At 41.0% G+C, this 18,173-nt stretch overlaps 1 protein-coding gene across 2 annotated transcripts in view; it reads right to left on the bottom strand.

Moving 5' to 3' along the window:
* The window catches only part of TRPC6 (transient receptor potential cation channel subfamily C member 6), a 191,461-nt gene that overhangs the window by 45,101 nt on the left and 128,187 nt on the right, over window positions 1–18,173 (bottom strand). For both annotated transcript variants that reach the window (XM_090030204.1, XM_090030210.1), the window contains exons 4-5: window positions 13,387–13,551; window positions 866–1,079 (exon numbers count right to left, since the gene is read on the bottom strand). In XM_090030204.1, coding sequence (XP_089886330.1) covers window positions 866–1,079; window positions 13,387–13,551 — 379 coding nt within the window. The remainder of the gene's footprint in view (window positions 1–865; window positions 1,080–13,386; window positions 13,552–18,173) is intronic.

The following is an 18,173-nucleotide window of genomic DNA, read 5'->3' as shown; positions in this document are numbered from 1 at the left end:
TAGTGAATACTAGTGAATTATTCCAACATTCATTGGTGTGTGTATGTCTATATACACATACAACATATATTTTATACATACATACAACATAAATTTTATACATACAGACATACATACATACAGACATACATAAAACCTTTTATATATAAAACTGTTCCGTTATTTTTCAGCTAGGGCTACTTCAAGTGTTATACAGAGTAATTAAAAATATTATGCCTATCTGTATATGGTCATGGCAGTTATCCATTTGTTATGAACATTTAACTATGTGCTTTATGTATCACTTTAAAATATCATTCAGTCACTGTAGAGTTTTGCTTTTCAAATTATAATACATAAATATAATTAGTAAAATAAAATTCATAGGTTAAATATTTAACATTTCTTCATTTGTCATCAATCAATTAATATTTATACAATGCATTGAAACCAAAACCTATATAATTTACATGACTTCCTGTTATATTAATCCACCTGATAACATTTTACAAAATAAAGATGCTGATTGTGTTTTAAAAAGATACTGATTTGTTTTCTAAAGCTATAAAGAATTACTTGATGCACTTGTGGCTCTGATTCCAATTACAGCACGCCCGTAAGAAGCTAGATGCCTCAAATAACAAACTGTCAAAGAGAAGCAGATTTTTACTCTAGGTTTCCTGATTTAATAAGTAAAACAATTAAATTAATCTCTGCTGACTAGAAATTAACCCATAGACTGAAACCATAAGCCTGTGACTCATGTTGAATAGGATGTTGTGCTATACTGTATGCTTTTCATATGTAACACTGGTTTCAACATAAGTGAAATTCAGCCCCATTGCCATCATGCAAGACAGAAGTCTAACTGAAAATTAATATTTACCTATTACCCAAGAGATAATGAGCATTTCCATCCATGAGAAACAGGAAGTTTTCATTCTGAAAAGCTGTTTTACATTATCTGTCGTTTCATTAGGTGGGAGGTTAGTGCCAGTAAATCTGTCAGCCGCATTCATGACTAGTAGACCAAGAAAAATGGTGAAAGAGGCTGCATGTGCTACAAACTTCATAAATGGTCCACGCATTATCCTTCCCAGCTGCAACACAGGTTACAAAACACAAATGATATTGACTTATTTCAAAGCATACTTTTTGTCAGAAATACAGTTAATACATGCGCGGGCAGGGCCGGCCCATCCTATCCTGCGAAACCTGCGACCACAGGGGTTCCCTGCGTCTGGTCACTTGCTCCCTCCCTGCCACCACCACTGGCTTCTTCACGTCAGGTGGCCCTCAAAAATTGTGGGCTGGCCCTGAGTGTGTGCACAGTGATATCATGATGAAATTGTAAAAATTTCAATTTACTGCCTGACTTCAAAAGCAAGAGGGACAACTTCAGTATTAATTATCAGCATTTTTGACATGTCAGTGTTTGAAAATATTACTATAATTCTTCCTTTAACTCTATATCTATTATCATAGATCAAGCAAAATATTTTTTACTATTGCCAGCTCTCTTTTAGCTTACATTCCCTGAAATCTTTAAAAGGTGACAAAGAAAGTAGTAAAAATATGCTGCAGCTTGTTAGTAGAAGCACTGAATTCCCAGCAAGAGTACACTCGAGCTGAAGCAATCAGTTTTTGATTGATGTGATATTCAACTTAGGAGACAGGTTCAGTTTAGCTTTTTCAATCTGTCTTCCCCTTTGCTTATCAAATATAAATAAGCCCCCAAAAGTTGTGTTTATAGTTTTGTAAGTTTCTTACATTCTTTCTTCTTTCTTTAATGGAAATATCTCTTGCCTGGCCACCAAGACTAGTGACTAAACAGAACGTCAGGATCTTGTTACATCTTATGCTGAAAGCTGCACACATTAATTGGCTTACTGTTGTTTGGCTTAGCAGAGCAGTCACACCTTAAGGTAAAAATCCTTCGCTAACTGTCCTTCACCTGTCCAGGTGACTTGCCATTAAAGGCTTGGTAAGCATGGGCAGGACTAGGAGCTAAGGACAGGACATGCTCCCACCAGGCAGAGTTGCAGAAAAACCAGAGAGACCCAAAGAAGCAGCTTCCCTGGTGCTCTCTGGTTTCGCTGATAGTGGCTCTGCACTGAGAGCAGGGCTGCCAGGCTTAAGCCCTGACTCTCAGTGTGGAGCTGCCACAGCTCTACAGGACCAAGTTGCTGCCTTGGGGCTCTCTGGTCTGGTCAAACTGTGGTGGCTCCGTGTTGAGAGCAGCAAGCCAGTCCACGCAGTGCCAAGAGGCACTATGGACACCAGCCACTCCAGGGCTATGGTGTTTGCTCTGCCCAAGGTACCTGGGGGGGCACTGTGCCTGGCCCTGCTGCATCTCAGCATTCCCTTACTTAGGAGAGGCTACTGCATCTTAGGATGCTGGAGGACTTTAAATTGCGTGGAATAGTTGTCTGGGCTGACCACATCTTAATGGAAGGAGCAGAATTAGGTGGATTAGAGATAATCCTGCCCTGGAGTGGCCTACCTTTAAGATAAACAATAAGTGCTTTAAGCCACATAAAAGGTGTTAATGTGCAGCCAATCTAGGGGTTATGAGCTCCAGAAGCTATGTAACAAGAAAAATTACTGTGTAGCAAGTAGGCCTGTACGAATAGGCAACTATTTGATTTGGATTCGAATTCAGCCAATTTGATTCAGAGATTTGAATGGGTTTTTCTATTTGATTTGGCCAAATTGATACGGAAAACATTTGGAGCCGATTTGGAGAGATTCGGAGATACAGCCATAGGTTACAATGGGGAATCAATTAAATATCTACAACTTTGTTATTTTTGGCTGATTTGGATGAAACTTGAAGGTACCAAGCAGGCGTCCAGTTTTCACCCCACTGTGGCTTAACACAAACATATAACCAGAGTTTTGCTTTCAGGATTTTGAGGTGCAGTTTCCCAGAAACCCCTGCACTTATCACCTTGAAACTTGGTAGGCTTCGTGCCTTCAGCAGCAGCTACCACTCCTGCAAGTGTCATCCAAATCAGCCAAAAAACAATGAAGTTATAGGTATTTCATTGATTCCCCATTATACCCTATTGCCAAATCTCCGAATTGCCTAATTTTTTCCGAATTGATTCAGAAGCTCCGAATTGATTCGGAAAGCCTAAAGCTTCTAGTGATTCAATTTGGATTCATAGATTTTGCCTCCAAATCATCCAAATCATCTCCAAATCCAAATCATGATCTGAAGCTTTGCACGTCCCTAGCGACAAGGCCTTTAGGCTGATTTTTGTGGCATTTAACAGAACTTGAAAAATTCCCTTTAAATTCACACCAACTTGAACTATTTAAAATGATTATTTTATAGGCCTATATAGTTTTTGTTAATACTAGCTAAATAAACTGAATGCAAACTGAGAATATATGCTTCTCTGTTATCTGAGTGATGGCAGCCACTGCATGTGCCAAAATATGAAGAATGCACTATTAAGAGCAAGGAGAGGCAGGGAGCATTCATTATAAAAAGGAGGGTTTCTTTTACAATTACTGATCAAAGGTCAAAATCAGACTCTGGCCTACATCAAACGCAAGTTTAGGTAAACATGGAACAAGTGGTTAGTAGAGGATACAGTAATAAGGTCTCAAACACAGATAACTTACTCAAAGAAATAAAAAAAGACTGTTAAAGGAACACTGTCAAGGTTAGCAGGCTCAAAATTTGACCTCTACTATTTTATATATCATTTGCAAATCCATGCAATTCATCCCAGAATAAATTTCTATCTTAAAAAAATTAATTTGTCCTTTTCTAAAACTAAAGAATTCCTTCAGCCTCAAGAGGCAAAATAACAAATTATTTTGTATACACTATAAAATGAAAGAATATTAGTCAGAGGAAAATATTTCATTTTCAAGTATCCGTGGAGTGGTTATAAACAACTGTGAGTAAAAGAGTTTGAAAATGATAAACAGAATACCTTGACAGTGTCCTTTTAAATGCATTATCTTGTGTTCACAAACGAGGATAGGACTGGGAGACAGATGCCAGAAACAGACACCCAGGGAAGAAGAAGAAATATTGAAGGAAACCAGGTTAATACCAGTCAGTCAAGAATTATTAAAAACAATCTAAAGCCCCCCAAAGAGACAGAAAAGTCTTTATTAGCTATAATCAAAAAATCACTGGCAATAAAGGATGACTACAGATAGGTTGAAATTTATTTTGAAAACTATATTTGGGATGTGACCTGTGATGGTCTAGGAAGAGTGGCTTGTATGTACATTTGACTACCTGTGGAAAAGATTGTGAGAAGGAAAGCATTTATCAAGCACAGAATGGGGAAGCACACACTGGGTGCATCTACATGTTCATTAATGTGTCTTAGATAATGCACATTTAGTTTAGCGCTTCCTTAATAAAGCACTAACTTAATGCGCAGAACCTAAAGTTACTGCACAGTAGTGCTGGTGCACATTTAGGGCCACTTACTGCACATTAGCTTAATAATATTGCTCTGTAGGCCATTAATTAGGTTTTTGCCATGACATGCTACTGTGCAGTGTTATTAGGCACAACGTGTAGTGTCTCATGTATACATGCCCACAGTGTTCAATACTGCAAAAGGCTGAGAGTTTCCTGCTTAATTTTCATTGAGTTACAAATTAAATGTGAGCTAAAGACAGAGAACCTTAGAGAAACTTTCACTGTCACACAGGATAGGATCATCTCCATTTTGGTGGATGAGATGGACATAGAATATGAAAATTATGATTTCTCGTAATGGCAAACGTTTGTGAGGAAGGAAAAAATGAGGTGGTGAAAAGGTAGTTGGCATGTTTTCAGAGGAAAAATCCCTCCCTGCAAGTTCCTCTTGCAGTCATTATTTTTTCATTCATTTTGTTTGTTATATAAAACATCCATGTTGAGAGTTCCTATAATGTCATTTCTGGAAAACCACTCCCCCTCCACATTTGAGCCGCCTGTGGCCTGGTCATGAGGAACCAAGATGGAATTTCACGTTCATATCCCTCATTGGGGTGCCACGAGCCTACCTAACTGGCTGAATAATTTCATTAAAAATGCCAAATTCTGTTTCTGGACAAAATGAGCCCCCTATAAGCTTTAATTACAGTTTTAATATTCTACAAGGATGGGGAAGATTCTGCTCAAAGTTACACTGATGTCAGTGAATTTGATCTTATGTAAATGAGAAAAAAACTTGATCTTTAATGAGGATGGTCTAAAAGTTAGACTATATGACTGCACAGAGAACTGACAAGATGCCTGTTGGATCATTGGCACTGGCAAGTCTATCAGTTCTTTTTAGTATATACGCATAAAAATCCCAATATCTTGGCTAAACACTAGGTCATGTAATTCTATATTTTTCACCTGAAATTCTTTTTATAATTTCAGTTAAATATACTTGATTCTTGTTATAAACTCTGTTTAGGGTTGTTATGCAGGGTTCCTATAATATTCTATTTAGCTTGTTGTGAAACTCAGTGGCTGGGATGCTTTTTGATGACAATACTGTATAAAAGTGGTATTATTGTCTCTCTTTGGAACTGAAAGATATCAGAAATTAAGATAAGTGAGATCTGGAATCTTATATAGATCAGTATATGGGCATATTTTATCCAAGATAAATGACCTATGGAAAATTAGGAAGAAGGTATGTGTTTATAATAGAAAGAGCAAATGCATTTAGACATTGTTTAAATGACATGTAACAGGTAACACATTTTAGCGTGCAGCAAACTGGACATCAGCTTCCAGAATCAGAGCTAGGAGCTGGATGCCTATATGGCTACTCTCTAAGCTGCACACTTATTCTGATGGGAGAAAAGATAAAGCAGATTTAAGGGACACTGTTCTTATAATGAGTGCATGTTACCAAACAGCAAGAACCATGCTCATGCTTACAGTGAAAAAAAACTCTGAACGTTTTACCACAAGTTCTAGAATACAGAGATAAGTGTATTGATTTAAGCCAAAAAAATGACTATACGTTCCTTTTAGGGCTGTGCTTCAATTGTGATTCGGATTTGGAGATGATTTGGATGATTCAGAGGCCAAATCTATGAATCCAAATTGAACTGCTAGAAGCTTTAGGCTTTCTGAATTGATTCAGACCTTCTGAATTAATTTGGAAAAGATTCAGAACCGACTCCGCCTTTTGGAGATTTGGCCATAGGGTATAACAGGGAATCAATGAAATATCTATAACGTTGTTGTTTTTTTGCTGATCCAGATGAAACTTGCAAGAGGGGTAGCTTCTGCTGAGGGTATGAAGCCTGCCAAGTTTCAAGTTAATAGGTGCAGAGCTGTCCCTGGTACTGGGGCCTCTGCACGACATGTCAGTGTGCTCCTGTGAGGCCTCCTCCTCCCCTACAGCCACGGTCCAGTCCACTACTGTAAATGATAGCAGGTCAAAATAACTCACCTGGCTCAACACAAATAGCATCAGGAAACTCATGGTCTCAGTATACACAATGGAACTCTGACACACAGCAACCTGCCGGACATCTGACTCCCCAGGTACCTCTGCACTTTTACTGCACTACTACATCCCTGGACAAGGGGGAAGAGATTGATGTCATATATGTTGACTTTAAAAAACCCTTCAATCTGGTATCCCATGATCACCTCTTGGCAAAACTGGCCAACTGTGGCCTCAGCTTCACCACGATCTACTGGCTGGGGAATTGGCTCTGTGGTCAGACCCAGAGTGTGGTAGCTCCATCCTTGGGCCTATTCTTTTCAACGTCTTCAGTAATGATGTGGGCATTGGTATCAGAAGCAGACTGGCCAAGTTCACTGATGACATCAAACCTGGGGTAAAGTGTCCACACCTGCGGACAAGATGATGATCCAAGCTGACCTTGACAGGCTCAGAAAATAGACAGAAGAAAACCTGATGGTCTTCAACACTGAAAAATGCAAGGTTCTCCACCTTGGGAGGAAAAACCTGCAGCATGCTTTTAGGCTCAGCAGTGCTATGCTGGTTAGCACTACGGACAAAAGGGACTTGGGGGTCATGATTGACCACAAGATGAACATGAGTCTTCAATGTGATGCTGCAGCTAGCAAAGTGAGCAAAACACTGGCTTGCATCCACAGATGCTTCTCAAGCAAATCCCAGAACGTCATTCTCCCCTGGTACTCAGCCTTGGTGAGACCACAGCTGGAGTATTGCGTCTAGTTTTGGGCTCCACAATTCAAAAACTATGTGTAGAAGCTTGAGAGAGTCCAGAGGAGAGCATGATCAGAGGTCAGTAAAACAGATCTTATGATGAGAGGCTGAGAGCTATGGGATTCTTCAGCCTAGAAAAGCGCAGGCTCAGGGGTGATGTGGTGACTGCCTATAAGTTTATAAGGGGTGCTCATCGGATATGGGGGAAAGTCTGTTCACCAGAGAGTCCTAAGGGATGACAAGATTGAATGGTCACAAACTCCTCCATGACTATTTCAGGCTGGATATAAGGAAGAATTTCTTTACTGTCCGAGTCCCCAAGGTTTGGAATAGACTGCCTCTGCAGGTGGTTCAAGCACCTACTTTGAATGCCTTCAAGAGACATTTGGATGTTTATCTTGCTGGGATCATATGACCCCTGCTGACTTCCTGCTCCTGGGGCAGGTGGCTGGACTCAAAGATCTTCCGAGGTCCCTTCCAGCCCTAATGTCTATGAAATCCCCCTTCCACCACACCGCCCCACCCCAGCCTGTCCCTCACCCCATGATGCCTCCATTTCCATTTTCACTGGTTTTCTTGCCTGCATTGTATGCCAGGCCAGCCTCTGCCTTCTTTACTATTCCTTCTATCCAGGACCAGGAGGCACACCAACTACACGTACTTCCTCAGCCTGACAAAGGGTTTTTCAACCTGAAAGCTTACTAAGATATATTTTTCTAACTATTTCAGTTTTTTTCATAATAAACATATAAACATAAAAACACAAGATAAGCCATCACACACCATGAGTAACATATATCTGTCTGGGATCGCCGTCCCCAGTGGACCTAACAGACACCGCCTGCCACTTGCCTAGGGTGTCATCAGCTATAATTGGGGTCTCACATGCGTACGTTTTGCCTGCCATGACTTGATATTAATGGAGTTGGTTCAGATGTCTCTGCGTGTAATCCAATTATGAGTCTCCCTGGCGTCTCGCGAGGTCCCAAGTTTCTGAGGGCTCCGCCACCCCTACACCCTCGCCCGTTCCACCGGGTGGTGGCCAACCGGTTGGTCCGGCCATGTATCCTCAGTTCCTCCCAGATAATCCACAAAAGAAAGGTCAATGAAAACAAACACGACAACCAAGGAGGTTCCCCTGATCTGTGTAGCTGCTCCGTCTGTCTGCAGCCGCCTTCCAACTCAAGCTTGACCTTCAAGGGGCCAAACACCCCTTTGTTGGCTCTCAGAGAGCCTCCTTGTAAGGCTTGACAAGATTCCTTTTTTAACAACTTAAGTTCACTACTGAACTGTGCTCCTTTTACAGGGACTATGGTACCCCAAAGTCAATAGTGCCCCTTTATTAGAGTTATTATGGTACCCTTCTCCCGCCAGGCTCAGCCAGCTCCCGGCCGATAAATAAACAGTTCTACGCCCCGCAGGGGCCAGTAAACTGGGCTCCAAAACCCCACTGGGGTTTTGCTCTCTGCCAGAGGCTCCTACCAGTGTTCAACGTCGCCTTCAGCGTTCCCTTCAGTGTGCGCCGGCCTGCTCCACCTCCTCCTCCTCCTCCTCCTCTTTCCGGTTCTTCGTTGCTGCTGCTTTCCGGTCCCGGCCTCTTCTTTATACCGGTGGGGAAGATATCAGCCCCTCCCTTTTCAACACACCTGGGTAAGGGGCGTTTCTGCTGGGCTCCTTGGGGCTGTGGACCTGGGCCTGCTGACCCTCTGCTTGGCCTGGGAGCCTTGGAGCCTGCTGGCTCCTTCTCTCTCTCTCTCACAATATCCAATACAACATCTTTACTTCTTGCTGTCAATTCCTTTATAACAAGAAAGGCTCTGTGACAGTTCTATCTGGGGACATTTGATGCTGCTGGTCTTATTGGTCTTGAGCCAGCTAAGTTATTTTTACCTTCTGTCATTTACAGTGGTGGACAGGACCGAGGCTGTAGGGGAGGAGGAGAAGGCCTCACGGGGGCATACTGTCGTGTTGTGCAGAGGCCCCAGCACCAGGAAGGTGCACCTGAACACACACACAGTCCCACAAGCACCCATGTCATGAGTTTTGCCTGCCAACGGCCAGAGTTGCAGGGCCCCAGAACCCAGACTCCCCCTGCACCTATCTCCTTGACAGCTGTCAGACTTTGTGGCTGCAGCAGGCCCTAGCAGGCTTAGTTTTCACCCCCCTGTGCCTTAACACACACACAGTGTCACGTATGTCATGAGTTTTGCTTGTCAGCAGTTGGAGGTGCAGTTTCCAGAAACCCCTATTCCTATCTCCTTGAAACTTGGCAGACTTTGTGGCCTCAGCAAGAACTACCACTGCTGCAGTCTTCACCCCACTGTGGCTTAACACACACACGACATGAGTTTTGCTTTTGAGACTTTGCAGTTGCCCAGAAACCCCTACACGTCTTACCTTGGCAGACATCATGCCCTTAGCAGAGGGTACCATCCCTGCAAGTTTCATATGAATCAGGCAAAAAACAACAAAGTTATAGATATTTCATTGATTCCCCATTATACCCTATTGCCGAATTGCTGAATATCTCCGAATTGGCTCCAAATCTTTTCTGAATTGATTCGGCCAAATCGAATCAGAAGAGTGATTTGAATCTCCAAATCAAATCAGCCGAATCTGAATCGGCCAAATCCAAATCTGAATCGAATAGTTGCCTATTTGCATAGGCCTAGTTCCTTTCTAGTATAGCAACATACATAAGATTCAATCTGGATTCCACTACACCAGCCATTTCTAAACATACAGAAATACAAGATCTCTCCCCTAAACAGCTAACAAAACTAACACTAGAGTACCTCTAACTGTTGCATTGTGATGAGATCATTTATAAAGCTCATTATTCCCAGAAGTTATATATTCTGAGATGAAAGATGCAGATACAATGGGCATATTAAAAACACTGATACTGAGCAATAACTATTCCACAGAGGTCTCCATTTGCCAAGCACACTGGTATTCGGTAAAAGTTGAAGGTGGAAGGGCTCCCAACAATTTCTCTCACAGAAAAACTGGCTGAACCTCAAGAAAACACACAGTATTTGTGTCCTTCAGGCAATCCTCAGCTTCCAGAGTCAGACCAAAATCATTTTATTTTATCCACAAAACAAAATGAAATTTCATCACAAGACAGATTAACTAAAATGTCTATCCCTTGAAACAGGTAACAGTTTCATATACTGCCATTACTGCAATAGAGACAGAGCCATTATTTTGCCCCTCTCAAAACCATGGCATACATAGTATGAAAAAAATCCTTCTTCCACAATCAATCAGATTCAAGTAGAATTATCACGCATCACACAAAAATAATTTCTTCTTTCTCTTCTGTTACATAATATCCATAAAACAAGGTAAAAACTGGTTAGGAGGATGACTTGATGGCTGGGAAGGACAGGGTTATAAAATTCAACTAATGCATAAAGTGAACTATTAAAATAATAATACTCTCTCTAATTTTATGATCCAATATAACATTTTAAAAAGAACAACAGACACTTCACTGCAATTTTTGAAACCCAACCACTAACGTACTGTGAATCTAAACCCTCAGCCCCCTATCCCCTCCCCAAAAACCCTAAAAAAAAAATTATTAGCAGGCTAGATTTTACTTTTAAAAATTGATGTTTTTAAAATAAACAGCTTTTGTTTATAAGATATAACTTGCAAGTTTTTCTTCTGTAAAAATAGTGCCCCTCTTACTTCTCAGGTAAAAACTTTAAATCAGTGGCCAATTAAAACAGATATGAGCAACTAAAATGGATTTTTTTTTAACCCAACGTTTCAGAGGATTGGTAGTTTGTATATCCAGCAGAATGTGCTCATTCTGTGCCATGGACTATTCATACTGGCATTCAGCTCTAAAATTTAAGTCCAGATTAGAAGTCCAGAAAACATGCAGAAAAGACCATGTGGTTGATTTGAAAAAATCATGAAATGAAATAAGACTTTTAACATTATCTTGAGAAACCTGCAGATCATAGTATAGATACAATGAGCAAGACACTTAAGCACGGTTTTCTCGGTAACAGCAGAATTTATTGAGTTAATGGTAAATCTAAAGGTTATATAATTTTTCTATATTTTATTCAACCCAAGTATATTTCTGGCTGTGAAGGACAGTCTCACCAGGATACAGAATGAAATTCTAATCTTACTGAAGTCAACAAGAAACTCCTATTGATGTAAAACTCCCATTGACTTTTATGTGGCCAGTTTTTCACTAGGGTATGTAGCTTGTTGTTGTAGCCAGTCAATATATATTATATATATTCAGGCCTCAATTGTGCCATTGTGCCCACTGGCATAATTCACAAAATTCACTTCAGTGGATTTACAACACATGTACCCAAGGAAAATCATTAAAATGAAAATCATTTTAACGTCTAACACAGGCATGTCTGTGTTGGATAAACATTTAAGTAACTTGTATTTTTTATTTATAGGCAGGAGATACAAACAAATGCTGTTGTACTTTGAAAATACAAAGCAATTCAGACTTTGATTCAATATTTGAATTCTGATAAAAGATGTTTAGGTTAGCTGATACAATGTGATATTATCTTATTTTATTTCAATAGAATTATCTTATGGTCAGCTACAGACTTGTTAACTTGATACCTTAACGATACTTTTGGCATAATTTATGTGCCAAGGGTGGAGTCAGCCTGGCCACATAAGTGTCTAGTCTTAAGTTTCAGCACTACATTCAGTATACACTGTGACAGTCACTTTTGCTCAAAAACATGCTTGTGGTAGTACTGGCTGAGTAGTTAGAGCATTTGCCCAGGAAGTGGGAAACCTGAGTTCTAGATCTTTTCTGCCTGATGGGACTAACACCCACATGTCCTACCTTCCAAGATAATGATCTAACTACTAGACCAGTGATGCTCAGCTAGGGTGTCATGGCATCCTTGGGTGCCTTGAGATCCTTTCAAGGGTGGTGTAGCATGCCACACAATGTTAGCACTGTTAGGTTTACAAACATGATTCACAAGGTAAACCCAGAGGTTCCAAACATGAATCCATTGCCATGGTCTTTCTGAGTTCTTTGCAATAGAAAAAAACACCTTATTACTTTTCTATAGGTGGAAAAAAAGAGTGAAAACTAAGAGCTGGCATTTTCCAAGGGGTGCCTTATGTTGATCCAGGGGTGTCTCAAGTCTAAAAAGGTTGAGAACCACTGCACTAGACTATACAATACCCGTGTTGGGAGATGGAGCACAGTGCAGCCAAGATTGAAAGAGACATGAGATGTAAGCAGAGCAAGCAAAAAGGAGTCTGATGTTAGTGTCCAGTGATGAGAACACCCAGGAGAAAGTAGAGGGCATGGGTCCCATTCAAAAGGCAGGTGCTTGTATCACTGCTATTATCAAGTAGTCTGGTGATTACTGTCAAAAGCACCTGACTGCCTAATATGAAGTCCCAAGTCAAGTGCTTCAGATCCAGATGGGGTGGAAGTTCAGACATGTCACTGTGCTTCATAATTTTTATTGACTAATTCCAGGTGTCTTTGGACTCTCTGAATTGTCCTTTGGAGGTAGCTAACCCTCTCCATTGACTGCACAGTGAGTTTAGTTAAGCATACAGATCTGCTTCTCTTAATCACTCTCCTGAGATCAGGTACCAAGCTTTTAGGTACTGCAGTGCCTAAACAGAGGCACCAAGGACCCAGTCTGAACCTGAGAGTCTCAGTCTCTATCAGGCTGAGATCCATGTATTTTTCTGTTAACTATAAATGTATTCTCATTTTCCCATTAATTGAAGTATGTAATAACAGCACTATCTGAATTATCTGACAGGCAATTTATTTCTTACTGAAAGAATATTTGCGGGGGGGTTGTAACAGTCTTCTCTCAAATCCCTTAAAATTGTTCATTATTTTCTTGTTAAATAATCTCATTACCATATATTTATTTAACAGCACAGCAATACAATGAAGAGTTGCTTAATTCATTATTTCTAAATTACTATTTCTTTTTGCAACAGTTACCCACTCCTCATTATTTCATGTAATATTCATTGTATTTAACAGAATACATTTACTTGCTTTTATTGTCAACATCAGACTGTATTATCCTGCAGTCAATCCATTATGGAATTAACATGCTACTGAAGCATTGCTAAGTGCATCAGTAATTGTTTAGAGGCTTCATTTGAAACCTGCATGCACAGTAGAAACCTACAAGCAAACAGGACATAGAAGTTACTAAAAATCCATTATAATATTGCACAGACTAACCTTGCTGCATGGAGCAATCCAGTAAGCCATTGACAGGAATGGCAGACCCACTGCAACAGCAAGCACAACTAGAAACTTCACTGCCATGGTCTGCTGCCGTAAACCTGATAGATTTTCATACCAGATTGAGAGAAGTTGTTGCTGGCAGTTTGGATGTGCTACAAACTAAAACAAAGAAAAGAGAATACAACAAAAGAACATTATTACCAGCAGGGCCATCCCTACCTGGGGGAGAACTGGTGCGACTGCTCCGGGCCCCACAGACGGTGTTGTCAGCTCCACTGCGGCTACAATGCACCACTGGCTACACACACCAGCCACTTACCACCCCCCACACTCCACTCTCCGGCCACTTGCCACGCCCCACTCCCCGCTTTCCAGCTGCTCTCCACCCTCCCCCCTCTGTCATGGGCTGATATAACCCGGGCCCCGCACACCCCTAGGGACAGCTCTGATTACCAGAATACTATTAATTAAAATTCTAGAGCATTTTAACAAGTTGGGAGGGAAGGGGTAGCTTTAGAGAGGCTCCAAGAGACACTCTAATTACAGCACCTACAGTGTCTCGTGTATCAGCATCCCTGAGCTTCAGAATGCTGGTGGGAGCACTTTAACTAAAGCTTGTCAAACAAACTTTACTTAAGGCAACCCCAGCACCATTTTGAAGCATGGGGATACTGATATACAAGATGATGAAGCTAATTAGCACACTCAGGCAGACTTGATTGAGTCTGCTCCAATGTACTGTAATTACAGCACATCAGAGCAGCCTCCCTGGACGTATATAGGTACCTCTAGATACTTGAAATGTAAGAAGAGCAAGTTGGTTAATTTTCAGTGTACTGTTAAAAAAACAATGCAATAGGTTCTTCTTGCTTAGTTCCTTAGTATGGAAGGAATAATTACTACATGGATCTTTGACATTTTTATTTCCTAAATATACAGTGGATGCAGTTTTGCTGGTTAAAATTCTTTTGGGGGGGGAAACCCAAAACAAAACATCTCTTGACTTGAAGCACAATAATTTTATTTTAAGTATACTCACTTAACATCAACTATATTTCAACAGTTAATTTGTCTCTTCTTCTATCTTCATCCCAGATTTATTTTAATGGCTTATATAATTTAATAGCAATATGAAATGAAAAAAATGATAATAAATGACCTCCTAAAAGATTGCTCTATTCACAGTTAAGTGTTTTTCTTACAAAGTGAGAATACTATGAAATTATTGCATTTTAATAGAGCACTCTTAATCTGATGTCTATTAACATCTATAGGAATGTTGCTCTAGACTTCATTGTATTCATCAGCATTTTTATCATCATTGCTGTATTCATCATCTGTTAATATATAGGTGAAAGATGGGGTAGCACAGGGCATTATGAACAGGTCTTTGTGTCAATACATTTAGGAAGTTGCCATCAGTATGTTGCAAGAGATTTCAGGAAGTCACAATTTGTAGGGTGAATCCTGTGGTGCCAGTAACCATGATACTTTAGGTTTTCACATAGGACTTTTACCAGGAAAATCTGTTATGAAGATACAATTGAAAGAGGACTGGAGGACAATTTAAACTCTGTAAAAAGATGGCATGTCTCTTAGAAACTTATAGATACCAATTCCTGTTCTCAAATGTATGTATGGAAATAGAATATGGAAATGGAAATAGTGCTAGAGGGAAATTGTAGCTGTGATGGTCCAGGAAATGGTCCAGTGGTAAGGATTTCTTAGGGTTACATCCTTTATTAGACCAGCTGCATAACTGCAATAGAGTCAGACAAGATTTTCAATACAAAATATCAGGTCTGTGGAAGTCAGCACAGCACAATAAAAAAACACCTACAAACCACCATATACAAAAACCCCTATGGGCATCCTACTTATGTTCACAAATCAGGCCCTCAGATACCACACCTGCTCTCAGAAGAAAACTCACGATTAGAGACCTACTTAAATTGTGATTTCACAGTTTCCATGGAAACTGAAAAACGGCAATTTCTGCAATCTTGCACGGAATCATCCTAGAAAACTTACTAGAAGTGGGAACCAGAAGCCACTGCAGCCTAGCCTCACAGCCCATCACTGGGAGGGAAGCCACTGGCATGAAGGGGAGCACCCAAGATGGCAGCCAGCCCCTCCTCCCTCTGCTGCTGACTGATGGGCAGAGCTGCCTTCCATATAGCCCTGTCCTCTCTGCCAATCAGCAGCAGGCGGGGGGGGGGCACATGAAGGGCAGCCCTCTCCACCAATCAGCAGTGAGAGGCGGGGCTGCTGGGACACCTTGGTCAATCAGCAGTGCGGGGGGGCTCACTACGAAAAGGCTGCAAATAGGGCATTGGGTGCTGCAAGCAGCCCACAAGTTTTCCTTTGTTTTAGAGTGATTTAACTAGATCCCTGCTCATGATACCCACCTGGCCGACCTAAAATCTTCCTTTTTACAAAAACACTGAATAGAGAAGCAGACTGTGCATATGAAAAAACTATCCAAATACCCCAAAGTAATCTATTACTATACAAAAGGAAAACCCAGTGTGACTGCACACTCCTGGTGTTCAACTACCATCCTCCCCTGGAAGCAATCAAAAAAATAATCAAACAACTTGGGCATTTACCCAAACAATGTGCTCCAGGAGCTAGGGGAAAGGGCACTTTAAATAGAGCGGATCTTGGAGCCGCTCTAATTAAAGAGGTCAGTATTTCATGTGTTTCGGTGATTAATCGAGTCTACTCTGACGCACTGTAATTACAACACATTGGAGCAGCCTCCATGCATATGTGTAGGCACCCATTTAGTCTACATGTGACAAAGATCAGACCTTGAAAGAAATATTCCCAGCCTCTCCATTCCTAGCTTCCAAAAAACTCCCTAACCTTGCCCAAATCATCATCACAAGCTGAACAAACATCAAGTGGGACACAGCCTTGCCTTAGCAAGAAATGCTTAACTCATTTAGACAGCTCAACTGCTACTACAATCAGCATCCTCCATAACAAAACCATCAAAATCCATGCCTTTCCCAGAATGTGATATATCCAGTTCATTGCACCAAATTCCCTCCTGACTGAAAGCAAACAGCAGCTGTGCACCACAGTGAAATCTCACAGAAAAGATGAAGAACAGGGAGACGCACACTCTTAAGAGCACTGTTCTCACAGAACAACCACTCCTTCCCTGACCTCACCATCATGCTCAAGAGAAACATACCTAACACCTTTAAAAGGAGAAACTGGGAACAAAAATGCATAAGCTCACTGGATCCTAAGAACCAAGTACATATCACTGTTAACAGCAAATACATATTGGTTTTATGGCACATTATAACCTACCTGATTCCTGAATTCTTCCCACACATGAAAGTTGATAATGACCGTTCTCCCTTTTGTAGGCCTTGATCTCCCAGTAATCAGCTTCTTTTCTTCTGCTAACTGTTTGCTACCCCTGGGAATGCCTCTCCCCCCTCTTCCAACTGTATTTTATTATGCTGTGCTGGTTTTCACTCCTCACACCTGATGAAAAATGTCTTGCATTAGAAAGCATGTCTAACTCTATCCCTACTATGCAGCTGGTCCAACAAAAGAAAGTACCCTAAAAAATCCTTGCTTCTTTACAGAGAAATGGCTTTTTCCACAGAAAGTTTATAAATGATTAGAGTATGGAATAAAAGGATTTTCTAAACACTATAGTTTCTAAACACTAATGCTGATATCTAACCTTAAACTTCAAATTATACACCTATTATTTCAACACTTAAATTTCAAACAAGTACAGATATTCACAAAGGGCTGCATGAGCCATCATCAAAATAACAACATGAACAGTACACATTCTAAATACAAATTATTATAGACTATTTATAATTATGTTAAAGATACCACTGCTTGATAAGTCCAGTAAACAATGACAAAATCTTAGCTTTCTTCTGAGCTCAGTGCATAGCACATGTCTGATTCATTATTTTGGGACAAGCTATACTGCTTGTTACAGGAGCGGGCAATTATTTTGGCTGGAAGGCCGCTTACTTTGGTGTTTTGGTGACTTGTCAAGGGCCGCATGGGTAGCCCCGCCCCTTGACAGTTGCTACACCCCCTAGTTGCCATCCTGGGACCAGAAGACACACCACTAATCCCTGACCTTTGCCACCAGAAGTCCCTTCCCTTGGCCCCCAGAAATATTCCTTTTGGGAGAGGGGTGTTGTCATCTTAGAACCAGAAAAAATGTAAATCATACACTAAAATTGAAACTCCTACTATAACATATTTTAATTTTATTACAAAAAATATTTGTCATGATTTGTGTTTGCATAACTTATATAGCGGTGATTGCATAATAACTGTATATTGTGGGGGGGTGTCTGTGTTTGTATGGTGGGGTGTGTGTGTATGTGGGGGGATGTAGTGTGTGTGTGTATGGTTGTGTGGCATGTGTAGGTATGAGTGTGTATATGGTGGGGGTGTATGGTAGAGTGTGGGGGTTGTGAAGAGGGATGGGGAAGTATATGGGGACATAGTTTATGTTGGGGGTTGTGTATGTATGGGGGGTTGTGGGGGAAGGGTATGGGTGTGTGGCATTTGTGGGGTGTGAGAGAGGGTGGGGAGTGTGGGGATGCCCCTGCACTCCTGCCATGGTGCAGCAGCAGCAGAAGTGAGGGCACTTAGGGTGTTGGTGCCCAGGAGGGCATGGCTCTGGCTAGCACCGCACTTTGTGGCGAGGGGTGCAGTTTCCATGGGGCAGTTGGTATTGCTGGTGCTCCCCACCATACAAGTGTACTTGCTCAATATGGGCC

This window comes from Crocodylus siamensis, chromosome 1 (genome assembly GCF_052110815.1).
Source record: "Crocodylus siamensis isolate JL-2025a chromosome 1, ASM5211081v1, whole genome shotgun sequence".
Classification (NCBI taxonomy): Eukaryota; Metazoa; Chordata; order Crocodylia; family Crocodylidae; genus Crocodylus; species Crocodylus siamensis.
The sequence above is the reverse complement of the archived record's forward strand: the minus strand, read 5'-3'. Positions and strand labels throughout refer to the sequence as shown.